At 41.2% G+C, this 26902-nt stretch overlaps 2 protein-coding genes across 2 annotated transcripts; one reads left to right on the plus strand and one right to left on the minus strand.

The window, feature by feature from the left end:
• Positions 1-4182: 4182 nt before the first annotated feature.
• LOC135503308 (nucleolar transcription factor 1-A-like) lies at positions 4183-17381 on the minus strand. The gene is made up of 19 exons (XM_064796826.1): positions 17078-17381; positions 16637-16813; positions 15543-15721; positions 15110-15211; positions 14382-14537; positions 13846-13910; positions 13156-13285; positions 12668-12778; positions 11918-12048; positions 10796-10940; positions 10366-10482; positions 9785-9970; positions 9390-9436; positions 9041-9151; positions 8425-8614; positions 8026-8130; positions 7643-7780; positions 7142-7249; positions 4183-6754 (listed from the first exon to the last, which is right to left on the minus strand). The coding sequence occupies exons 1-19, from the start codon at positions 17205-17207 to the stop codon at positions 6593-6595; spliced, it is 2490 nt and encodes an 829-aa protein (XP_064652896.1). The 5' UTR covers positions 17208-17381; the 3' UTR covers positions 4183-6592.
• A 687-nt stretch (positions 17382-18068) lies between these two features.
• Positions 18069-24988, plus strand: LOC135503194 (epidermal retinol dehydrogenase 2-like). Its single transcript, XM_064796640.1, has 6 exons — positions 18069-18281; positions 18948-19132; positions 20801-20932; positions 21944-22188; positions 22846-22971; positions 23587-24988. Exons 1-6 carry the CDS (start codon positions 18122-18124, stop codon positions 23681-23683), a joined length of 945 nt encoding a protein of 314 aa, XP_064652710.1. The 5' UTR covers positions 18069-18121; the 3' UTR covers positions 23684-24988.
• Positions 24989-26902: the final 1914 nt, after the last annotated feature.

Here is a 26902-nt window from a genome sequence, read left to right on the forward strand (position 1 = left end):
GTTATTTCTGCTGCTTGCAACAGAAAGGACAATAACAATAGCCCATCTCCAAGATCCTAGGGATAGTCCTTCAGATATCATATTAAGCATGAATATACAATGAGACTTGTCTCATGTGAATGGTCTTCCTCCAGTAGGAATATTTTTCTCTGCAATGAGATTTGTCTTTCGATACTGCCTCGTGTGTATGGTCTTCCTCCAGTATATTTTGATACTGTATGCTTCAAATTTGATTAACAAGCACAAAACAATACAAGCTTACTTCTAGGTTTCATGATGACGCCCCGATGACGACACAGATTTATCGGATTCTGATTGGCTGAGAACCTGTGTACAAATGTACACTGTACTGCCCGAAAGGTTCAGGAAAAAAATTCGCGGGCGGGTGATTAAGCAGGCGCATACAGTTAGATATTAAAATGGTAACAAAATGGCCGAAATTTATCTTCGCACACCATCTTTATACTTTTAAGGAGCTATAGGTAAAACTCAATTGTGACGAGATTATTACTGCTTCCGAAAGAGATTTTAAGTCAGCCCAAGTCTTTTGTTTGCTGCTGGTTTGCTGCGGCTTTCAGCAGCTTCCTACCGACGGAACAAGGATATCTTTGAAAGCCACCACGTGACCGCAGGGCCAATGCATTGGTTTCATTATTCACATTTATCATCTTCGTGACCACGCGAAAAAAACTTAAAGCTGACATGCATGCATAAAAACCCAAACGACAAAGATAGAAAACACAAACGCCCGACCACCAAAAGACAAACTGCACTTGAAACATGATTGATAGACACACACCGATAGGTCTCACTTGACTGCACAAACACAAGTTCATTGACGAGACAGGTCACAGAGAAAGAAAAAAAGAAAAAAAATATTCCTCGAGCGGGTTCGAACTCGGAACCCTCGCCATTTCATCCTTTCCGTCTTTTCTAATTTGGCCGTTAGGGTTTTTATGCATGCATGTCAGCTTTAAAGGGACAACCTGGGCGTGGGATTTCCCTGGCCAGGAGGATAATACCTCTGCTTGTCACCATGCGCCGCCACTTATATCAAATAACGATTTCCGCCAGTGTGCGAGGCAGTTTTGGACATGACCTGTGAAATTCAGGCAGGCCTATAAGGTACACCCAGTTTTTGTGCACTGTTTATTGTAGTTCAATGATGTATTTCAATTTTCCTGCTTGGACGAGAAGTCACGGTTCTACTGGAAGCCATTTTTGTAGGAAAAACCACCATATCTCATGCCACAGTTGTCCATTTAATACCACTGAATACAAAAGGGGGTAGGCCTATCACTAAACCATGGTCATTTCATAACACGAAATGAGACGATTGGTGATCACTAAATCCTAAAGGCTAGAGGGAGGTAATTATGGTCTCCACCGCCCGACCCGATGACGTCATTACCGGAATTCCGGGTGGGAAATACCCCAAGTATTTACATCACAGTCTGAAGTAATCGATGAGCTAGAAGTTGCCACCCAGAATTCCAGTAATGACGTCATCGGGTCGGGCGGTGGAGATCATATTATGATTACCTCCCTCTAGCCTTTAGGATTTAGTGATCACCGAGACGATTGGTAATTTCTGCCATGTCTTCATGTAAATGTCTCTGAACTACATGTACTTCGATTGTATGCCTGGTCAAGGTCCTCATCATACATATCACATGTCACAGTATCAAGGGCTGATTGGTTCAGAGATAGAATGTGCTATGAGCACGTGACACATTGCGCCAAGCACGTGGCGTGTGACGTCATAAAACATGGCAGACATGACCGATCATCTCAATTTCTTGCTGCCAGAACGATATAGTACCATAGATAGGGTATGGGCTAACGGTGTCCTCCTTTCAAAGGTCAGCTGAACCGAGTGTGGAAATATTCAGAACAGCAGTGGCGGATTTAGGGGTCCCGCATGAGTCATCCCTCTTTGATATTTTAGTGCACCTCTCCTTAAGAACCCTCCCCTCATTTTCAGGATTGCACCTTCGGCTCTATCATGAGTTCTCATTGGTGGGGTAGCGCCCCCCCCCCCCGCTTCTTTCCCAAATTTCTGGATCCGCCACTGCTGCAGAGATGAGAAGTTTCAAAAGAATACATGTATGTGCGATCAAGGAAGTTTCGAGAAAAATAACTCACCATGGTGGTGTTCACGTCGTATCTTGTAATAAACCGGTTGGGCAGCATTGGGTGTGCTAGACAGGACAACGTGTTTGGTATCTGCAAGAAATGGAAATGAAAAGATAAGATAAGATTGTACATTGTATCAGACAATAGTCGCAAAATTTGGGGAGAAAAAGTTGTGGAGAAATCGGGCTGAACTCACCAATGTTGAACCAGTGCTTCGACTTGGCGTCGACACAACTGAACGCTTGTGTTCCCAAAATCGGTCTGTCATACCATGAGCACAGCCAAATTCAACGCCCCCGTATTGAGTACGTTACGTCAGAGAGGTTACCAAACCACTCACACATTCAAATTGTGATTTTCAATCAAATTCATTGACCCATACACGAAAATGCTCACAATATAAAGCTGATTGGTCAAATACTGAGGTCACGGTCGGATAAACAGGAGTCGGACAACAAGTGACATAACTGCGCGGAAACTTGGCTTTTGTGGTATTTTTAAACGAGCCCGTACGTGACGTAACATGATTGTTGAAATTTATAGCCAGTAGGCTGGTATTCACACATGGCAAATTTTTTTTAATTCAAGTTCAAGTTTGCGCACCGAGCGATTGAAAGTGTGGTCCGTTTTCGCGTACGTTGGCAACGCTCAGATGAATTGATAGCTTATGCTGCTCCGTCTGTCTAGCTGAGAGTAAGGCTGGTCAAATCCCACCACGATCAGCTAGCTAGCAGCCATCAGGCCATATCAATGGCAGGTGTCTGTTCAGCGAATGAGAAATGCCGCGAACGAGACGGCGATTGCTCTGGTGACGTCATCGAGTGATGGCAGGTGGAAATGCCGATGGAACGCCACGACACAGATAAAGAGGGACTTTATGATTAATGAACATTGGTTAGGGACGTCATGCACTGCATGTTGTGCACTGCTGCCAGCAAATATGTCTTAAATGAATGGCGATTATACTTTATTTTTGAGAAATGAACCAGAAATTTTCTCAAGTACATGTAATAGAAGAAGATACCAAGACAAAGGTGAACATTGCTAAGAGAAAACGTACACTCCACATACATAATCATAAACACCAAAGAAAAATTACTTTCTTCCTGCTGTTGCCCACTGGAAGCCGCTCAAAGATGTTGAACAAAGATTACACACAAATGTTTGCACATTCTATAAAGGCGTATAAAACGACCGGCATTTCAAGCAGCCCAGTGGCCTGAGGACAAGAGTGTTGGCAAATAAAACCAGAGGTCTCGAGTTCGAGTCCCGATGAGAGGACCTTTTTATTTTTTTCCTTCCAGAATTCTCTGCGAAGGTCCGCATCGTCCCACAGCTTGCTGGTTTGTGAAATCAAGCGCATCGAAGCTTTGGAGGTCTATGATGTTTCAGGCCGTATTCAGAATGGCCTTTCGGTCGTTTGAATTTCTTACTATTGCCGCATGGGGTGCTCTGGTTTTGTGCCTGCAGTTCAGCTTTAACTTATGCAGGAATACCTTGTTCCTTTCACAACATAATTGAAGCTAGGAAGAATAACAAAATCAAGTTAAGGGATAATTACATGACACTTATTACGATACCTGATGGTCTTTATGACCTAGAAAATTTTCAACTCTGATAGATTTTGGCCCTCTTTTCTACAATAGTCGTAGATATCGTAGATTGTACTTTCCTAGATTGCAGTGGGCTTTGCCTTTACTGTCACAACAGTGTGACTGACATGCACACTTCCTTGGCCCTCGGCTTTGCTGGGACTGGCACTGCAGAACAACTGATATGCACATGTCCCAGGTATCTATGTTCCCTGCTACTCCCACTCAGACAGCCCTGGATTTTGCTTCGACTGTAAGAACAGGGTGACTGACATTCTAGCAAGGCCATGTGCCAACCATCATTGTGACAGACTGATTGTGCCAGTGTGATCTCCTCTGTGTTGCTAAACCTCTATGTCTTGTTGCTGACACGGTGAGGGTGAGCACTGTGAGGCAGTCACAACCAGGCAGCTGAACAGCCCCCCATAAAATGAGAGAGACATGAAAACAGAAGTTGACATAATCATCTTTTATTGCATCACACTTGCATCCGTTACCATGGAAACATCTCTCACAAATAGGAAACATCTCTTACAAATATAAAATTACCATTTGTGACATTCACCAATCACCAATAACATTGATCAGATAACATTCTATGTATCACCACAGTGAATCGGTCCCTCAGACTGCCGGGGGATATTTATAGGTTTGGCAACTTGACGTGGAGGAAACTAGTTTGTCAACTCTTTGTGGAGGGCCACTGAATCAAGGATCAGTAAGGGGTTCAAGTTTACTGAAGACCTATAGGTGGGGAACTTAAGAATTTTCATTACTTCAGAAATTCCCCCCCTGTACATAAATGCACAACACAATTTGAACTTATTGAAGGGGCAAACTTGTGAAGGTGGTGGGCCCGAAGTCAAGATCTGACCTGCCCTGCAGAGTTGAGGAACTGATTTCCTTGGTACATATAATTAGCAATGTAAAGGATTGGCACTAACTTATTCTAATTTTGTGTTGGCCTGATCATTTGAGGTCAGTATTCCCCACAGACCATTTGTCAGAGCGGCTCACCCTACATTGGCAGCATATGACCCGAACTTGGAAGAGCCACCCTAGCTTGGCAACTTAACACACTGCCTTGACAGCTTACCACCCCCCCTGCTCTAGAATTTGTAAAGGGTTTCTATAAGGCCACACTACCATTTATTTTTTGTCATCCAACCTTGTGTCACCCACTGACAAAACTTCTTGAATATCAAGACTTGAGAAAACCCTGTGGAGAATCCTGGATGTAGCTCCAAATTACAAACCTTATTCTGACCTATGTATGACTGTCAACAGACAACTGAAAACACCCAAATTTTCGAGCACACTTTATTTTAGGGGATTTGGTGCATAATCCTGATCTGCCAAATAAAAATCGAAAATATATTTTCATTCAAAAAACAAAAAGAAATTTATACGTAATCAGCAAAAATTATTTTCTGAAATTTTCGCGAACATAGGTGCCAAAAATTTGCAGTTAACAGCAATTGTTGTTACAATTATCAACAGTTGTCACTAAACTTACAACAAAATCGCTTGCATAGAAGTGAGCCACTAATATAAACCTCGGCTGGTCAACTCAACCCACCCCATAACCCAATGTGCAAAGACGAGCCACCGCAGGACTTCCCTGCAATACCTTAACCCAGAAATATTTGCGTTAGGTTTTAATTACAGTTGCCAACAGTCCTTAATGGAGACATTCTACTGTACATATATACACATCAACAGATTTTTAAAAATTACTTAGGCATTATATACCTTTTTGCAAAATTTGTACGATTTCTGAGATATCTGACCAAAAATTTAAGACACTCAATTAAGATGAACTGATATTTCCGGCATCCACTCTATACTAGGTACTTTTTCCCACGTGATGACATCATGCCTGGCAGCTTGCATGAATTACATATTTGCCGCTCTCCATAGTGACTTTCTTTCAATCAAGTCGATCAAAATACACATCTCTACTGCCTAAAATCAGCGATGAAAATTAAGACATGATCTCTACTGATTACGGAACTCAAACATACATGTAGAACAATCAAACCCCTCATTCAGGAATTCAGTCATAATTACTTTTCAAACAGTCTTCACTTTCACTGTCTTAGTAAAATTATAAGTAAAAACATTATAACATTATATTCGAAACAATATAAAACAGGCATATTTGAAATCTTATGACAAATCTCTCGCATAAAAAATATCTATATATATTTTCAAATTGAAACATTTAAATGTATTTCAATATTTGCTCCAAACATCTGGCCCACTTTTTTTCCACAGAACAAAACTATTACAGCACAAAACTCCTTACAAAAAACTTTCTCATACCTCCTAACGTTTATGACAACAAGTCTTTTTAGCAACATAACACAAATTCTGATTGGCAACATCCAATGTGATAAGTGGCAGTGATTTTGTATCTATACAAATCATCATTTTTAGTTACACAGCACAAATTCAAATATCAACCAATGTGAACAGTGTCAGAGTTTAAGAAATGCAATACTGGCAGTGTCGTACAGTACACCGAATTGAGCAAACTCCTCTGAGCAGACAACGAGACGTAACTATCTTTAGCAGAGTTCGAATTGTTTAAAGTAGAAGTTCATAAGTTTACTGTTTACCATTGGGCTCTCCTTCACAGTCTACTCATCATGCTACTGTATTCTGAAAAGCTGGAGTCAAACTCCAAGCAGATTTTTCAATTGTTCTGAGAAAATCTGGGTATCTAGGTAGGTATCTAGATTTTCTGCTCAACGAATTCCAGCAGACAATCCGATTCAGAGTTCGAATATGATCATAAGTCACTTGGTTTATGGATAGTTCCTCAAAAAACGCTCTCCCGACGCCTTCTCACGGAAACTTCCCTAATCAGAATCCGAGTCCGACCCGGAGCTACTCAGTTGACTGTTCACAGCCGTGCTGACCACTGTCTTCGACGGCCCACTGGCAATGCTACTGCTACTGCTGCTGTCGCTATCCTCGCTGCTGCTATCGTCGCTCGAGTCTGCCGTCTTTTTGGCAGCAATCTGAAACCAAATGAATTAAAAAGATCTGAGGCAAGGATGTTATGATGTTTGAAAATTCACAAGCCAACACTTGGCGCGGTGGTAACCAGCGGCACGAAATGCTGCTTACAGTAGTTGGAAATTCTTAAACACCTCGATTTATAATTGTATCAAAAAATGATTTATGACGAACCACTCTTTAGATTGTAAATACACTAAGTGTCTACAGTGCCTCATTTTAAATTCAGCGGTTATTGTAAGGCAATCAAAGACCGCTTGGGGTGATACAAAATATGGAAGCAATTAAAAAGGATTTAAAAACACATTATCCTTTGTTTAATTTAGGATGTTTTTGAATAGAAATTGACACCGAACCGTCGGTATTGATTGTTTCATTGTCATATTTACCTTAGGGGTGACCACTGGCGATGCTTTCACTGGCGGCCGTTTGACTTCGGATTCCTCATCTGATGATGAGGATGAGGATGAGCTGGATTTTTTCGAAACTAGTTTGACCTGTGGAGGAGACATCAAAATAAAATAGAATGTCTAGAGAAAAAGATCATAGTGGGATCAGTAAGGAACTGGGTGCTATCAAGTAGGGTCATAACATCACCAACCACTCTCCCCCTCCCCCACATGGCATCTTTTCTTTGGTCAGGATTCGACACCAATTCACCTAGCACTTGAAATGAAGTTGTCAGGGCCTTACCACATTTTTCACTGATTATGGGTAACTTTCAACTAAAAATGATGAAGATGTTCTCAGTTTATTATGTAAGAGCCCTAACTCAAAAATTTAGAAAGGGGCCCAAATTACCTAGGGGCCCAATTTACCCTGGGGCTCACTTCCCCCCCCCCCCCCCCAAAGAATCTTACATGTATCAGACTGACCATTCCTCCACTTACCTTAGGGGTTGGTACTTTGGACGGCGACCTGACATTCGGGACCTCCTCTTCCGAGTCAGAGTCAGAACTACTACTTGATTCACTGCTGCTAGACGAACTGGACGCTGAACTTGAGTCTTCAGATTCTTCTTTGGGTTTCTGCAAAAGAGACCAAATGCTTTTGCCAGCTCGGCCACCAGAGAATAACAATGCATGAATGTACGCAAAGTATTACAAGGGCACTTACCAATGTCACTCATATCACAGACCTGAATGAGACCTGCCCCGAGTCTCATCCTAACTAGGATCAAACCAAGGACAACTTTACAGCTATTTTAGTCCATAAAACTACAGTGACTCCTTTTCATCAGATCAAAACATCGATCGGTAGATCATACACCTACCTGGGTCACCTCAGCCTTTCCTGTTTTGGCACTTGGTTTCTTCTTGGACTTAGAATTCTGTGGGTGGGTTTCGTCAAATTTGGCCCGATCTTCTGGCGACAAGGACTGAAACCAGTGATATCAAGATACTTAGAGATATTTGGCAAATATGAAATAACACTCACTTCTACTTTGTACTTTTTCTTTAGCATTCAAATTCAAGAGATTTAGACTAGACTTTGGTCTCAACATACACTTAAGCATGACTCCTACACAACCCAAGGCAACGTCCTCAAAACAAAGCCAAGAGGCCTAAAAATATCTCCAACCAAAAATGGAAGGACTGCTTGTGGCTGCGGGTTGTCTCCTGACTACTGCAGCTACAGGACACAGTTACCGACCAAACATTAACATACTCACATTACGAAACTTCTCAACATCCTTTTTGTACTTGGCAACCATCTTTTCTCTCGTGGCTTTGAATTTCTCGCGCTCCCCGACCGACAATTCCTTCCATTTCTTGCTTATCACAAACATACGCTGGCTACTGGGGACATCTGCGAGTTGTTTCCCTTGCAACTGTTCGCATGAAAACAATGAATAACCGCTCCTACAAAAGTAATAAATCGTAGAAACAAATTACAAAATTGGGAAGTTGACCCTCGAGCACAGACTAGGAACTCCTGCACAGACTCGGGTTAAAAGTTGTAATCAATCACTCGATCAATCAAGTGAGGCATCATGGTCCATTTTTTTACCTTAGCCACCCAATCTTACGACTTTCACGGCAATACAATTAACTTCAGACTGATGTGGCATGACCCCTATGGAAAACAAGGTAGTGCCCAGGCTGGCCCTGGGCCTCAACAAGGTCCATCTCTTATGACTGGCTACTGGAAAATGACTGGAGATCCCAGGACAACAGTCTATTCATTAGAGACTTAGGCCTAGTTCTGAAGTAAAGCTAATTGAAAATCACATCTAATGCTATTGCTAATGAAGAAGAAGGAGTGTTTTTTAATCATGGGTTACTTACGATGGGGCTTTCTTCGGCTCTCCTGGGAATGGCTTTTTCTTCACCTTCTTGGGTACAGGGGAAGGAGAGGCACGGCCTGGGCTGGCAGGGACACCATTTTCCATCAATTTCCTAGAAAAGGGGCGAGATCTGTCAAAGAGTTTCTGGAAGGAAGTGGATCTCACGGGACCCACAGGACCTTCAAATGCTGTCCATGATAGAGAGGTGTCCTGATAACAGAGATTAAACTGAATGGAAACAACCAATTTGGGACCAGAACAAGTGTCCTTAATAGAGAAGTTGTCCTTAATAGAGAGGTGTCCGCAAAGGGAGATTCCACTGTACTTGGTGTTTAGTACAGAGTACTCACATTTTTTCTTCCTTTCTCTTTTTTATTTCAAGTGCCTTGTATTTGTGCTGAAAATAAAAAGCCACAAGGTTTAGACAGGAACATGCTGTGAGGGAACCGTGCACTGAAACAAGAGGCCCAAGGGCCTGGCGCTCAGCTGAAATACATGGGACGTCTCTTCCAACCTCAATTTTGTTTACATATTGATGATATGCCTTTATAACATATCAAGAATAAAAAATGACTTGCACATATATATACCAAAGCAAAAAGACTCCTGGCCAAATAATGACAAAACGTGCCACTTATTACTAGTGATATTAAAGAGCTTGTGACTTTCGTCAGCTGAGCTAAAAACCCTGAACTGGGGATGATGATTCCCTGTCAAGCTAGCGCTAAAATCCGCTAATACAAACCTTTTTCTCAGAGCTGAGACCCTCATACTTTTTGGACAGAGCCTCCGTCACTTCAGGATCAGACAATTTAGGATGTTTTTTCTTATAGTTCTGTTTCTTTTCTTCGAGATATAAGAACAGGGCACTGATTGGCTTCCGCTGTAAGGTCTCCATGATGGTGGTTTGTGTGCGCGGCGGGGCAGGTGGCTGGTGAGGAAAAAGCACACATTTCACAACGAAGAACACAAAATAAGTGGAACAACATCCAGAAGAAGGCTTGCTTTACAAGTGCAATGCAAGAAGGCAACGCTTCACACGTGAAAACAAACACCTGCCAACACCAGTGGCACCAAAAATGGTTGAATCAATAAAAAGCAGCGTGTTTTGTCCAGAGAAGGGCGCATTTCTACACATACCCATTCACCACAAAATTATTTTATCTTATTTCAAGGCCCAGTGAATTTGCCAAGCGAAATGATCAGTGGTTTTGCTAAACCGTTTTTTTAGGACAGGGCCTTTTTCCTCGGACAACAGTGACGTTATCAACAGCAGTGAAAATGCGCATCAGGTTTTACACAATATGGTAGAGAAACAATTCTCACCTCTTTCTTGGCCCTTTTTGGTGTCGATGCAGCTTCCTCCGCCTCTGCTTTCTCCCTGTCCTCGGGTGAGAGACCTTCCTTCCAAGCCGCATAGTCGTGCTCATACTTCACAACTTTCTGAAAAGAAAACATCAAGTTACGACCCCAGGCGATCCCCGAGGACAAATTTTCCGGCGGATCCCCAGGCATCACCTGGAGACGTACGGTGGTAGGCGCTTCCTTATCCAAGCGGCTACGCTTTGAAATGAGCTTGGTATTGATTCAAAATGCTAAAACTGCTGCCATTTTCAGGCAAGGGCTAAAGACACACCTCTTCAGACAATGTTTTTAAACCGCGTTTGAGCACAGTATTCGGAGTTTGCGGTATAAAAAATCACTACCAAAGATTAATTCCTCAATGATTAAACGCAATGAGGAATGTTGAACTTACCTCTTCAAACAACCTGGCATGTTTCGCTTTTTCTGCAGCACCGAGATTTTTCCACTTGATGCGAACGTCTGCCATGTGTTCCTTGGTTGTCTTCCCAGCAGCAGGTTCAGACATGTGTACAGATACGAAATACATGTAGGCATTCCTGCAAATATAACGATCGTATGAAAGCGAAATTCGTACAAGCAATACAATCGAGAGGTTAAGATTTTCGTCCTGAGAACGAGAAGGAAAACGAGGAGGTATTTTGACGATGGATACCGTATTGCCTGTTGTCAGAAATGAAATGAAACAGTATGAATGCCTGGCATGCCTAAAAACAATAATACAACCTCCTGATTAAGAGCATGACAATCTAAGCACATTGCCACAAATCTCACCAAACCAGCAACAAGTCATACCTTGGGGGCTGGGCCGGTTTCCCTGATCAAGAACCTATTTTTCCACCTAAATCCCTGATAGTCGAACCCACAACCTCCTGATTAAGAGCACGACATTCTAAACACTTTGCCACAAATCTCACCAAACCAGCAACAAGTCTTACCTTGGGGGCTGGGCCGGTTTCCCTGATCAAGAACCTATTTCTCCACCTAAGTCCCTGATAGTCGAACCCACAACCTCCTGATTAAGAGTCTGACATTCTAAACACTTTGCCACAAATCTCACCAAACCAGCAACAAGTCTTACCTTGGGGGCTGGGCCGGTTTCCCTGATCAAGAACCTATTTTTCCACCTAAATCCCTGATAGTCGAACCCACAACCTCCTGATTAAGAGCCTGGCATTCTAAACACTTTGCCACAAATCTCACCAAACCAGCAACAAGTCTTACCTTGGGGGCTGGGCCGGTTTCCCTGATCAAGAACCTATTTTTCCACCTAAATCCCTGATAGTCGAACCCACAACCTCCTAATTAAGAGCCTGACATTCTAAACACTGCCACAAATCTCACCAAACCAGCAACAAGTCTTACCTTGGGGGGCTGGGCCAGTTTCCCTGAAGCCTTATCAAGAACCTATTTCTCCACCTATGTCCCTGATAGTCGAACCCACAACCTCCTGATTAAGAGCACGACATTCTAAACACTTTGCCACCAATCTCACTAAACCAGCAACTGGTCTTACCTTGGGGGCTGGGCCGGTTTCCCTGAAGCCTTATCCAGAACCTCTTTCTCCACCTTAGTGCGATCATACATCTTCTTCACAGCGCTGGCGTCGAAATCTGGGTGAGCCTTGCAGTATTCATCCAAGTCATGCTGTCAAAGTAGAGGACTACAATTATTTTGGGCAATACTTCTTCTTCAGTGTTCATTCTGCACTTTGAGGTTTTGTTCTCAAGGATCTATCCCTCTCCAAAGGCTGGACACGCATTACATGCTACTATGGCTTGGCGCTAGATGGGTTTTTTCTCTCACTCAGTTTTCAGCCCAAAGTAGACTTACAAGCTACTCATGTTTCTCACTAGATGGGGTCTTTGCTTGCCCAGGAACAAGTAACCAAGGTTTTAAGTCACATTCAACGCACAGTGAAGAGTCAGGAATTTTAGTTCCTTGCTAGCCATGCCGGTTAATCCAGAAATACATTCCTGGGTTCTCCCCGGGATTGAACCCACTCCCTATTATTGGCAGCGACCGGTGTTAACCACAAGGCCGTGAAGCTCCCTTGTGCAATAATTTTGGTTCTTGTTAAGCTTTGTTCAAGCAATGAAACAATTAACTGGACTTGTGTAGTATTTCGTCTTACATGCTTAACACTTTCACAACTCGAAGACACCCACAAAACACCTCCTCTTTAGACCTCCAGTTACTGAGCGACTGCCCTCGATTTGCTGATTAGGTCCTGGGCTAGTTGGCACAAGTGCTAGCGAATACCCACCTCGAGTCTAATCTTATCCTCGATTGCTTTCTTGACGTATTTATCCTTCCTCGCTGAGCTCATTTTCATCCACTTATTCTTGAGCACATCATGAATTTTCTTGCGGTTCGCCTGGAAATAATGTTACACAGATCAAGTTATTGGCAGAGGCAAGACTAAATAAATGGCAGTGGACATATTATTAAAATATCATGCGTATAATTGCCATTTACGACACGACATTAACGTCCAATAGTAAGTGCAGAGGAACCTCCCATAGTGGACACCTCTTTAATGAGGACACCTCTCTATTTAGGACACTAGCTTTGGTATCTATTTGGTTGTTGTCATTCCATCCGACCTCTCTAATCAGGACACCTCTCTATTAAGGACAGTTCCTGTCAGTCCTGAGGGATTCTTATTTTCATGAATGTCAGTTATTCGCAAAATCTGCAAAACTCAAACACCCATGAGAATTTTGTGGTTTACAGTATCAAAACCTTCCCTACCTCAGGATTTTCCAACAAATGTTCCTCTGTTCGTCTATTTATAAAAATCTGCATAGCTGACAAAGGACGGGTGAAATTATTTTTCGATTTCGATTTTGATTTTGGCACAAAAAGTTCAGGATGCTCCGCCCTAAAAAAAAAGTGTACATTTATTTTTCATATATGAATTTGTCAATTTCCAAGGTTCCATCCAGGAAGAATGTCCTCCGATTACCAACCGAGGGTAGGCCTGGCCAGCGTCCACATCTGTCCAAGACAAGCTATGGGGAATAGAGGCAGATTTTTTTCCACTGCCAAGTTCTTGAGAACAAATATTGTAAAAGTTTGACCGCTCAAACGCAAATAAGAAGAAGCTTTCTTCTTAAACCTGAACATATTAAAGGCCTACGCGGTTCGTCAAAAATTTTGAATTTGTAATTGAATTTGAATACTTCCAATCGCGTAAATACACACTGAATATAATTTTCAGCATTGCCACTGTGTAGATAGACATACGAATACTATAAATACCAATTTTCAAGAAATTCCTATTCATGATAACTGCACTACGGCATTGTGTATTAGTGGATTTCTATTTAACTGGACCACAAGTAATTACGAACGGTGTACCCCTTTAAGGACAGTTTGGTCTTGAAAAACAAATTATGTTACAATTTTCCTCGACTACAAGCACCAAACCCGGATACTCACTGGAACTTTTCATACGCTGCCTTGTACTTCTTCATTTCTTCATTATAAGTGTCAAGGTACTTTTTCTGAAAAAAATTTTTTTTTTATTGATTCCAAGAAAAAAGGTAACGAAAGCAATTTTTGTCATGGCTACATGCAATCACAATTGCACACGACAGAAATCTCTTGTTTGCACTTGTCATCCAAAGTTCCTAAACAGATTTCAGTATCCTTTAACTCTTTAACTAATACGCTTTAACCGGATCAGTGAAAAAATTTTAAATTTGATTCAAGATTCTAATCGTGCTACTGCCATTTCAAAACACTCAAACCAGGGCTTCCACTAGACTCTTACAAAGATGCATTTTTAAGGGGCCAACATAATTTTTGAGTCACTCAATGTAGTTTTGAGATATATTTCCAATTACCAAGGGTCCTTTCTTCATTTCGAAGGGTAAAAATACATGTTTCTAGAATCAACGGAAGCTGTGCGAAAGCAAATTTGCAATATTCACGACATCAAATGAGTCATGCCATAGCATTTTCGGCGCAAGTACCTTCTTCGCATCACTCAGCTCATTATATCGTTTCCCCAGTATCTTCGTCAGCTCAATGTTGTTCAGTTCAGGCTGCTTCTTCTTGTAATGGTCTCGTTTTTCTGCTACGAACTTGAAGTACGCTGTTGGTGGCTTCTTCGGCATGTCCGGATGGATCTGCAAATGTAACATACATGAGAAGTTACAAACAAACTCCACCAGCCATTAAGCCATCGTACCCCTATATTGAAAATGCCGTCAGAGCAGTAGTGGAAACATCAACGCCTGTCAGCTCCGAGGTCCCGGTACACTCATGTGATATGGGAGCGAATCTCTTCAACAGCGGAGGTTTCCTCTGGGGTCTCCAGTTTCCTCCTACTTTCACTAAAATCGCCCAATACTGTATATTGAGCTGATAATGTCCTAGTTGACCCCCAGCTCTCAACTTAGAAATTGAACTTGCAAATGTCTAGCTTTCTGCATAAGATGTGCCCATCATTTGTGACTCGCTCTACCAAAACTAGGCGCTTGTCGCATCTGAACTTGACAGGTTGATACGGACTTGTTGTTCATTTCCCTATTGTAGACATTTTGTGAAATCTATTACAAACTGATTTGGTCACATTTCACAAAAAGGTCTACAATAGGGAAATGAACAACAAGTCCGTATCAACCTGTCAAGTTCAGATGCGACAAGCGCCTAGTTTTGGTAGAGCGGGTCACATTTTTTATACGAGATCAAAACCTACCAGTCGGCCATTCCTGTCAAGGAACTCAAAATTTGCTTTGTTGTTACTGACGACTTCTTTAACATCAGATGCAAGCTCTCTCATCGTGCGGTGAGTTCGAACCTGGGACGGGAGAGTGAAAGTGTTTAAAAAAGTTATGAATTCAATGAAAACTCGGCTTGGTTTTCAGAGTTTGTTCACTTCAACTTCAAATCTATTGGGCTCAAAAAGGTGTAAAGAGAGGCATTCTACACCATGAACATTTTAGATAGGATCAGGGATGTTAAGATAAATATACTGACTCTTAGAACAGTTATAGGTTCCAAGGGATAAACCCTTCATTGCCAAAACTGAAATACATGACCATCAAAGGACACGTTCTTTTGGGATATAAATTTTTATTAAATGTTTTCAACAATTGGCCCAGTTTAACACGAAATGACTAAAATATTACCTTGGAATACATATGGACCCACTGCTTCTTGCAGTCCTCAGCGGAATAGACGCCGAATTTGATTTGTTCCCAATTCATTCGCTCGAGACGTTTTGTGTACTTCATGGTGTCATTCGAGGTAAGTGACTTCAAAACGACTGCTGTCAGGTGCTCTAAATCCTCAACGCTCCAATTACCAACTGACAAAGCAAAACAACACATATTTCGTTAATTTAGACGCTTGACATTTGGCAACAGAAATTAGGGCAGTCTCAAACATGGTCATTTCATTATTTCTCTCCGAGGCGGTGGTCACGAACATTGTTCCCCACAAAAAACATTTTATATGGATTCATGCGGGATTAAATTTATCCACTGACTTCCATGACATGTAATGAAATGACCAAGTGCAGTGTGGTACCCTTGGTTTCTACAGGGTTTCATATACAGTGAAACCTCCCTAAGCAGACAGCCTATCTTATAAGGACACCCTATCTATCAAGGACACTAGTTTTGGTCCCCAAATTGGTTGTTTCCATTCAATTTGGCCTCTCTATCATAACAGCCCTAAAAAAGACAGGCTCTACTACAGTACTATAGATGACATTCCTGAAGTTAAGCTTTCCAAAATACAGCAGAACCTCTCTTTTAAGGACACCCTCGGGACTGACAAATGCTGTCCTGATTCGAGAGGTGTCCTGATTCGAGAGGTCAAATTGAATGGACACAACATATTTGGGACCATAACTTAAACTAGTGTCCTAAATAGAGAGGTTGTCCTTAATAGAGAGGTTGTCCTTAATAGAGAGGTTGTCCGATTGTTATGAGCGTGTTAACAGTGCCAATTAAACTTGAAAGTGGGTTAAAAGTTTCTTACAGTTGTGTGACTTCCTCTTCCTGTGACCTGATTAACAAACTACAGTAGAACATCTCTATCAAGGACACCCTCGGGACTGACAGGTGCTGTCCTTGTTAGCAAGGTATCCTGATTAGAGAGGTAAAATTTAATGGAAAGTACAAATTTGGGACCAAAACTAGTGTCCTTAATAGAGAGGTGTCTGCTTAGGGAGGTTCAACTGTAACTCCGGCCATGAATTCTTCAGTAACAGTCATACCTGACCCAGGCTCCATTTTAACTTCATCTTTCACCTCTCCACCATTTTCTTGCATAGGTTCGGGGTCATCACTGCTGCTTGATGAGTCGCTGCTTTCAGAACTGGATGACGACGAGGAAATATTTCTCGCTTTCGTTGGTGTTTTTATCTTCTTCGGTGGCGGACGTTCGTCTTCTTCTGCAATAGTTGAGACAGAGGTTGATTTGTACGCTCACGTAGATTGTGACAATGCGTGTCTTGAGAATGGACTTTCAAGCCACAATCGATCTCAATCAACTATAGAGGACCGAATCACAAGTTGACAAGCCTCAAGGGAAAGGCAAAATGCACACAAACCACTGCACCTCAGACAATAAAAATCACCTAAATTATTCTTTACATAAGTCATGATCATTACGTAAAGTTTAGACTTCGGACATAAAGCACGAGTCGAGAAATTACCTGACGAACTTGACTCTGAATCGGCGTCGAAGTCCGGGGCCGGCGTCGGCACTTTCTCCTGCTTTCGGCCACGCTTTCCCCGCTTAGCCGCGGAAGGCATGAGCGTCTCTCGCCCGAGAAAACCCGACATCTCTGCACTAGGATTTCTCAAAAACCACGGGGGGATTTACGTTAATTTTTCACTGCAATGAAGCAGATTGATAATCTTAATCGAGAGTTGGTGTTCGTTTTGCAAATATTTCGTCTGGATTAAAAATATTCGCCTTTCTCTACGAGGTTTACTACTCAAATATCAAGCAATGGCGGCATGAGGCTCGCACTTTAAATTACACTCGGAATTCCGAGGCATTTCAAAGCACTACACTTCCCTGTACAAAATGCACGTAACAATCATCCTGGGAATACCGGATGATTATTTCAATTAAAGGGGTCATAGGGGCCCGATTAAAGGGACAACTAGGATATTGCAGATGAAGGCGGGCAAAAGAAAACAACCGAAACCGCTTTCCACCATAGGGCCCTGTCAGTCAGAGCTTGGCAGACGACTGCGACATTGAGTTTCGTGTGTTAAGGTCTAACTATAGATTTATATACTACTATATCATGATAAGAGCATTTCAAAGGGATGACTCGATAAAATGATCACCCTGGCTGGAAAGACGAGACAGCTCCTGGTCCGCTTGGCTGTCAGCGTCTGTATTATCAGTGTTTAAACTCTAAAAATGAGGTCTACTGATTGTGAATATAGGGGGCCGGAGAAGCGAACATTAACCCACGATTTCTCAGAATGAACTCCCCCGTTTTTTTCTATATACTGCGAACATCATCATCAGAGTCAGTGTGAGGCCATGTGGCGGCACATGGCGGCAAGCAGGAGTAATATTCCCCAGGCCAAGTAAATCCCACGCCAAAGTTGTCCCCTTAATATATAGCTTAAGCGGGGACATGACCCCCGCGCGCCACCATAGACTTTCAATCGTCTGCTCAAATTCCAGGTCAGATAGTGGAACGATCAGAGTCTCACAACTTTCCCACTCGCTAAAAATGCCGAATTTTCAGTCTTTTTTAATCTTTTTCCTTGAAATTCTCGAAGTAATCTTCGAATTCAACAAGAAGTTCTTCAAAGCCGTGTATGATACTTTTGTTCCGGCCCGATTTCGCTCAAAAGAAGTGACTGGAGAGACCGTCCTCATTACTGGGGCTGGTGGGTATAACATGATATACTAGGCTATATTGTATACCGTTACACTAATGTACTGCCATTGGCTTGATCAATGGATAGTAGTGTGGTAGGCATAGGCCTGTTCTTGATATAACGCCAGGTGCAGAATATCGTGATGATTGTGGTGATAAAATGTGCATGTTTTAGTTAGTTATCACCAATTGAATGAACCAATCTCCAAAGCAGAGGTGATATTGAACATGTTCCAGTCCTGCAAAAGGAGGATGCAATTGAACCCCAAGCTCCTGCCTATAGTTCCCCTTTACCTCTCAGTGCAGCACTGTCCAAAAGTCAAATATATTGTTGTGCGCGCAAGGAATATTACTACTGGACAGTACTGTATTAATGTTAGGGTTGAGAATGATGTATTCTAAAAGGCATGAATAATTTGTTGGCTCATAGTCATGCTTATTTCTATAAAAGGAAGTGAATTTCGCAAAACATAGTTGCAAAGTGCTTGATTCCAGTACTGTCCAGAAGAAACTTCCTAGGTTGCACGCAACAAACGGTTAATTCTTTTATGATTTCTATTAAAGGATGTGAATTTCGCAAAACTCAGTTTTAAAGTGCTGTGTCCAGTACTGTCCAGAAGAAACCTCTTTTGTTATACACCATTGTGTATTAATTCTGTTTATATTTCCTTCAAAGGAAGTGGACTTGGACGACTGTTGGCCGTCAAATTTGCCAGATTAGGCGCTAGCGTGATCATTTGGGACATCAACAAAGACGGTAATGATGAAACCGCACAAGAGATTCGAAAATTCGGCGGCCGGGTTTTCCCGTATGTCTGCGACCTTAGCAGCCGGGAACAAATATACGAGGTTGCAGCCAAGGTTGGTTTTCAACAGTTTTTCTTCTCTTTGAGCATTGATTTAATATTCACCTCCTCTTTCTCCAGTAGGGATTGAGCATCTTGACAAACAAGGCTCTGGGATCAGAATTGATTGACTAATACCAAGAATGGCTTAAAGGGAACTGAAACCGCCAAGCCAGTTCGTTTGACCTCGTTTTCATTTCCCGCGTATCGGGTGATCAGAACGAGGCATGAATGAAACATGGCGCCTAGCTGTCAATCATTGAGTGACGTCACTACTATGGAATTTACTACGAAAACTCATGATAAAAGATCGCATGACTCACGTGATTCTCACATGATTCTCAATAATAAGAAATTGAACTGCGCATGCTCGGGCACTGGGGGCGGAGCTACAAATCTGAACTCGGATAGGAAGTTGGAAGTTTGACTTTCTCGGGCGGTGAAAGTCGAAAAGTTGAATAAATCGCTCGGCGGTTCCAGTTCCCTTTAAATATACACTTTCTATTACTGATGCATGCATACCCTGGTAATACAGTAGAACCTCCCTTATCCGACACCTCTCTATTATGGACAACCTCCCTATCAAGGACAGTAGTCATGGTCCCAGATTGGATGTTTCCATTCAATTTGACCTCTCTAATCAGGACTCCTCTCTATTAAGGACAGCACTTGTCAGTCCCGAGGGTGTCCTTAATAGAGAGGTTCTGCTGTATTGAATTAATTATTAGGATGAATTCCATATTTCCTTATCACATCTGATTTCTCATTCAGGCTATCAAAACTATAACTATTGAGAAAATATTATTCAAATTTCACCTTAACCTAAAAAGGATATGCTGGTATTATATAGATTTATGCTTGGGGCAAACTATAGGAATTCAAGCCAACTAGGGTGAAATAAAATTGACTGTGAAGTTGCCAATTAATGTCATGGATTCATTACATCTAGTGTTGAAGGCAAAGTCCAAATCTATGGGGTTAAAGGGACACTATCTAGGCAGCTACTAGGTAGGCAAGATAAAGTTACAGAATGTCGCCAATAGGGGTCTCTTCCATCTCTTCAATGAATATAGTTAGTGCTGAATCTAACATGACCCAGTCCCCTTACTGTGCATATTAGTCACCCAAAGATGGCCAATTTAACCCCCCTGCTCCTGTCTATAGTCCCCCTTTAAAAACCTGGACTATGACTCTACTGAGCATCGTCCATTTTGGCCAATCAAGGGTCAAGAAGCAGAGAGGAGAGAAAAATTGATTTTTCTCAAATTTGTTTGGCCCCGTGAAAATAACTTCATAAGCATCAACACATTTAGCTGCAAGGAGGTTATTAAAGTTTAGTGAACTATCATATATAAAGGTGTTGTTACTAATGCTTTTCTCATTGAGTTACTAATCAATAGAATTTTTCTCAAAATAAAAATTTCATGAAGGATGTGTTCTAAATCTCAATCCATTCGGAAGTAACTGACAAAGATGATATATCATTTTAAAGGTTATTTTGTGACAGTCAATCCAGGCCAATATTAACCCAAGTGGCATCTTTTGCCATAACGAGTCATGTATATAATAATAAAACCCCTGCAGGGTATAAAGGTCAGCCTGGGCCCTAGATATTCAGCTCTAAAAAAGTACACATGGTGATTTCCTAAGGCTTAATTTCTATTTTTTATTTTTTAACTTCTAGGTAAAGGATGACGTCGGCGAGGTCAACATCTTGGTGAATAATGCTGGGATCGTCACAGGCAAGAAATTCTTACAATGTCCCGACAGCCTTATCCAGAAGACGTTCGATGTGAACACGACCGCTCATTTCTGGGTGCGTATACGATTAGGCATAACTTGAAGTACAGTATAACCTCTCTATTAAGAACACTTTGGCAAGTGCTGTCCTTACAAGAGAGGTGTCCGCAAAAGGCGACTCCTTTGTGGGTGCATATTTATCATTTCCTTAGAATGTACATGTAAGTCCTTAGGCAAGATGCTTAAAGGCCTTTGCCGTTCACTACAAATTTGAACTTTGAAAATATTCAGTTGCCGAAATAGTTACTGGATGTAAATTTTATCAATGCTGACATACATATTCACACAAGAGGAAATGTTCAAAATCAATTACAAATTCAAAATTTTTAACAAATGACATAGGCCTTTGAAAGTCATCAAGGGAGTATTGAAATGTCCAAGGTCACTGCATGTGACTTATGTTATCACCATGTGATATGGAGATAAGATAGGCATATTTATTACTTTCCTGCGTCTGCCATCTGTGACCTAGTTTATGCATCCAATTCAAAGGCTTTTAACTGATAAATCAATAAATCAATAAATCAGACATCTTATATTTATTTATGATTCATGGTAAGGCCGATAAAATTTAATTTCACGGTTTTCGTCAGCGACTTTCAGCAAATGTGTGAGGGTTTTCTTTTGACTTGCATCTTTCGTCAGTAAAACCATGATTTTCCTGGTGCATAACAAAAACTGATTGAGATGGGTCCCTTTACCAGAAAACTGAACAAAGTGCGGCATTGGAAAAGTCCGCTCGGGTTATCATCACAATCAGAAGTTGTGAGTGAGGTAGTCAATACTCCACCAGTAGCATCCTGGTATAACCAGCCATTTTCAAATACTCCTCTTTGATATTTTGAAATGTGGAAGGAGTAAAAAAACCCAAATCTTTAGGATGCACCTGGAGGGGTCAAGATGGTAAAAACTGGGTAATTTTAGTAAAAGAATTTGCCGGTGAAAGGGTTTTAACAAACTGACTTGGCCTCAAAGAGTGGGACACCTTGAGGCATCTGTGATGATATCAACAATACTTTCATTGCAGACAAGCAAAGCTTTCCTGCCGGACATGCTCAGTCGCAACCATGGACATCTCGTGACGATAGCCAGTGCTGCTGGACTCTTCGGGGTTAATGGCCTGGCTGATTATTGTGCCAGTAAATTTGGTGCTGTTGGGTTTGACGAGTCGATTCGGGAAGAGATTTTCAACTTGGGGAAAGATGGCGTCCATACGACTGTTGTGTGTCCGTCTTTCATCAACACCGGGATGTTCGATGGGGTCAAAATGAGGTAAAGAATGAATGTTGCAAGATAAAACACCAAATTTTCTTACTTGGCGATTCTGCCTGGGGAAAATAATGATCTGAATAAAAGCGCATTAACTCTTTTGTGACCACAGGTTTTGTGTACCTACCCCTGACCCACACCCGGTAAAGCCTTGGTGGCCTGAATCCCAACTTGGCTTGGAAAAGTTTCAATGTAAACCACATGTAGTTATCATTTCCCATTAAGATATGAAAAACAGAGAATACTTGATTGTATTATTCTTGTGTCTTTACTCTGGAAAGCAAAAGACCCCACCCTGTGAGAAACATGAGTAGCTTTGAGGGACTCCAGGCCAATAACCCAACTGATGCCTCACTGTGCTAAAAAAATACTCATCCTGTCTGGAGGAGGACCCGGGATGGAGGAATACTCCTGGAGAATAATACCTCCAGGTACTGAGGAATCGCTGAAGAAGGATGAATATTAGATGAATTGTAGAATCAACTACCGGTAAATATTGTGTTGGAAAATTAGTTTCGATTGTTTAATCAAGTAGGGTAGAATGGGGCAATTGCAGAAAATGCAGGGGCTACAATTAAACCGGGGCTACAATTACCCCATTCTACCTTATTACTTGTTTTTTTCATTCTTCGACATCCTAGAACATGCCTTCTGCTTCAGATTTGATAAGCTTTTGCCGATTATGGAACCAGAGTACGCTGCCAGTAAAATCATGGAGGCAATCTTGACCAATCAGCACGTGCTGATGATGCCACGTGGCGTGTACCTTCTCCTCCCGCTCAAAGCGTAAGTTTTAAGCCTGTAAGACCTGGGTACAAGGTATTTTTAATGTGGTCTTCATCCGCAAACTGTGCGTGATATAACGCTGAAAATGCGGGATATTAATGATAGATAAATAATCTGATAGAAGTTAAAGCGAAATTTTTATATCAATGCTATGCTGGTTTGGCAGTAATTCTCCAAAACATCACAAATACGATATTCCCTCTCAATCAACTAGACTTTGATGTTTTCACCCCAAATCTTGGTTCAGTACTCAGACTGACATTGTCTTCAACTTTATAACCAAAATGCTATACGTAGATGGTACTGGTAGTTTTCTTTTGTGCCATTGAGCCGAGAAGAATAGTATTATTCAATGGAATCAAAACTGGTGAAACTAGCCAGAAACTGTTCTCCCCATATCCACTGCAAATGACATGCATTACATTACCCGAGTTGAGCACATGGTCCCTGAACCATTTCATTAGAGATTTCATTTTGAATAGACAATAATACTTCCAGACCAAAATCAGTGTCCTAAAAGACAGGGTGTCCTGTTGAGAGAGGCATCCACTAAGAGAGGTTCCACTCAACTCCAACCGACGCGTCAGAACAAAAAAACTTTTTCAAATTTTTCAGGCTTCTTCCGACCCGATGTTCTTCCATACTCAACAAGTTCTGTGGTATTTCTTCATCGATGGACGCCTTCAAGGGACGCAACAAGAAGGAAGAATAGAAGTATTAGTATACATGTAATCAAGAATTGATAAAGAAAGGTCTTTATTTAGTCTTGGAAGTATACAAATACATGTAGTCTCACTATAGACCTCAGGATTTCCATTAACCCTTTAGAGATTATTTTACGATTAGAACACAATGTTTGTGATAATGACATTCACTTAAAGGGACAATATAGGCAGCAGCTAGGCAGGCAAGATAAAGTTACACGAAGTCACCAATAGGGGTCTCTCACATCTGACAGTACGTCGAAATGATGCACGCTTGTACGAGGAATGTATTTAGTGCTGAATTTGACATGACCCAGGGCCCTAACTGTGTATACTAGTCACCTGAAGATAGCCACATTAACCCCTCTGCTCCTGCCTATAGTCGCCCTTTAATTCGGTCATTTGGAGGGTGCTCAGCAGTAGTCGGCAGCTTGTGTCCCTAACTTTTGCTACGAAGCAAATGGGTATCTGGGTATATTGCCTTCGGAAATTTGCTTTTCCGCAGAAAATAGAAAGTTTTCATTTGTTGTCCAAGATTATTAGGGGAATCCAACATTCCCATTTCATGTATTTTGAAATTCACGAAGCGATATTGGTCTTTGTAATGTGCCTTATCATTGTACATTATGTACATATGTACATATTGTACATATTGTACATACGTACATATTGTACATATGTACATATTGTACATTGTACCTATGTACATTTTTGTAGATGTATGCAAAAAGTATTGGTTTCTTTTTATATAGGGTCTACATGATTGTTGTATAAAACTTTACTGCTAAGAATATAGTGTGGCTTGGAGAAATTTAGTCGAAATATATATTTTACAATAAAAAAGTCATTTTATAATTAGTGAATTATGACAAGATTATGATAGATGAAATGGACTGCTGTACTGTCAAAGCTCGAGAGAGGCCAACATGCCTCAGGTTTTGGCCTGCATTTTAGTGCCAATATGTATTTTATCCCGTAATAAAATTGTATTTTCATAATAAGTATTTTCGATTTAGAAGGTACATGCAGACCTGCCAATCCAGAATTCAGTGTCCAATCAACACGTGCATAACTTTGGTAATTGTATTTGCAGTTAATCTGGCAAATGGAAGGGGTGATGGGTGATTGCATAATACCCAGTTACCCCTGCTGCCAGAACAACTGCACAAGTAATCACCAGGGTAAGGAAAGTTCTACTGCACTCGATAGTTTATGCTTCCAAAGACAGTTTTGGATAATTTACAGTTGAGACATTTCAGTCATACAAGGTATATTGATGTAAAGTATAATAAAGTTTACCGTATGTACAGAAATCTGTTTTCTTCCACTTAATTTTCACAATTTTTGGCCCATAACATAAGATCTCGATAGATGGTTCGATGAAATTTCAGGTAGCTGTGAAATAAAACTGTATGCGGGAACGACCCAATTTGAGAAATACTGTTCATTTCAATATTGCTATCAAATTCTTCATGTATTTTTGTATGGGTCGTAGTCTTCCCAGGGAATGCACACAGCACTACCTGGAGGGGGACATTTCACCCAGAATGATGGATCAACTCACAGGAATTTGGAATCCCATAGCATCGTCCCAATTGAAGAAGGGTCCGTGGAGTCCATATGTTCTGTACGGGAGGAAGTCGCAAAGCTGGGTAAACTAGCGCCTTATCGAGGAATGGGGGGGGGGGGATGTGAGTCTGGTGTGCCCCTCCTTGGATCCACGCTAGCAGAAAGTCGCCATGTGTGGCAGCATTTGCTCTGCAATAACGAAATATCAAGAAAAATTGCAAGAAAATAAGATTTATTTGTGAACTAACTTGAACATGTTTCAGAAATCTATTTACAACATCAAATTCAAAGCCAGAAGTAACATCAACAAGCAAAACAGTTACTGGTCATAATGGTACCAGAATACAGTGGAACCTCCCTTTAATTGATTACTGGTCATAATGGTACCAGAATACAGCTGGACCTCCCTTTAATTGATTACTGGTTGTAATGGTACCAGAATAGTACAGTAAACCTCTCTTTGATTAGTTACAGGTCATAATGGTACCAGAATACAGTGGAACCTCTCTTTAATTGATAACTGGTCATGGTACCAGAATAGTAGAGTGGAACCTCCCTTTAATCAATTACTGGTTGTAATGGTACCGGAATAGTACAGTCAACCTCCCTTTGATTAGTTACTGTTAACCCATTCGGGTCACTTCTAGTACCACAATAAAATGTTTTGAAATACATTGACCCCCCAACAATTCCACTCACAATGACATATTCAGGGCAAATGTAACTTTCTCTACCATTTTGTTATGATTTTCAAGGTTCTCCCACAGCTTTTTTTATCTTGCACTGACGACTCAACCAAAATGCATTTAAAAATTTAAACACAAACTTCAGCGTTATGAAGCATCTTTTGCACAGAAAATGCAATGTTCAAAATTGCTCACACTCCAAATGATGGACAGAGTAATTGTAATAGCTTTGGCTAACACTGACAAGGACTGCGAAATCTTTCATTATGTCTCTCCATTAGAAGGGGTAACCAAGTTGGCGAAATCGAAATGAATGACATAGGTAGCGTGCTCAGGGATCTTCTGTTGATGAGGGACAGGGGTGATTATCACCTCTTTGATAGAGATGAGCTGTCGGATGCAATTACGCATCTGGCATGCGCATGAGTGGCCGCCCCACTATGTAATATATATGTAGTTTGTTATTATACAACAGTGTTACATCTCTTATTTGTCTTGTTCAATGAACCTAATCATGTAAGCGCACAATGCACAATTTCCTGAAATGTACGAGAGTACGAGAAATAAATAAATAAAAAATATTTGTTATTGATTCTATATTGAAAGCAGAGATGTCATGACTGACCGAGAAGTGTTAAAGTGACAAATGTATGTTTTTAAACTTCTCCTTGAAAATGTTGATCAATATTCTCACAAATCACAAGTGCTGGTTGATAATTATGGATGACCCCCAACAATGATTAGGCCAAAAGAGATTCACTGGAGAGGTGTGCCTCTCTACTCTTTGGTCCACAGCTCTTATCTGTGGTAATAAAATGATATCACATTTGTGTATGTAGAGTATGTCTTTTAATATTGGATTCTTGGCAGATCCAAATAGTATAGAATCTATAAAGAAACTGAATTGAAATTCAATTCAAAGAGCAGAACCCTCAATAATTGTGTTAACCAAACATTATCTGGTGACACTTT

This window comes from Lineus longissimus, chromosome 19 (genome assembly GCF_910592395.1).
Source record: "Lineus longissimus chromosome 19, tnLinLong1.2, whole genome shotgun sequence".
Classification (NCBI taxonomy): domain Eukaryota; kingdom Metazoa; phylum Nemertea; class Pilidiophora; order Heteronemertea; family Lineidae; genus Lineus; species Lineus longissimus.

Bases quoted from the DNA above. Each gene is read 5' to 3' on its own strand.
- LOC135503308 (XM_064796826.1), bottom strand. From the start codon at position 17,207: ATGTCGGGTTTTCTCGGGCGAGAGACGCTCATGCCTTCCGCGGCTAAG. The intron at 9,437-9,784 runs GTTTGTATTAGC...TTTTATTTTCAG, and splicing joins GTCTCAGCTCTGAGAAAAAG to CACAAATACAAGGCACTTGA. The intron at 7,250-7,642 runs GTAAGTGGAGGA...TCTCCTCCACAG, and splicing joins CCAAAGTACCAACCCCTAAG to GTCAAACTAGTTTCGAAAAA.
- LOC135503194 (XM_064796640.1), top strand. From the start codon at position 18,122: ATGCCGAATTTTCAGTCTTTTTTAATCTTTTTCCTTGAAATTCTCGAA. The intron at 19,133-20,800 runs GTTGGTTTTCAA...TTTAACTTCTAG, and splicing joins TATACGAGGTTGCAGCCAAG to GTAAAGGATGACGTCGGCGA. The intron at 22,972-23,586 runs GTAAGTTTTAAG...CAAATTTTTCAG, and splicing joins CTTCTCCTCCCGCTCAAAGC to GCTTCTTCCGACCCGATGTT.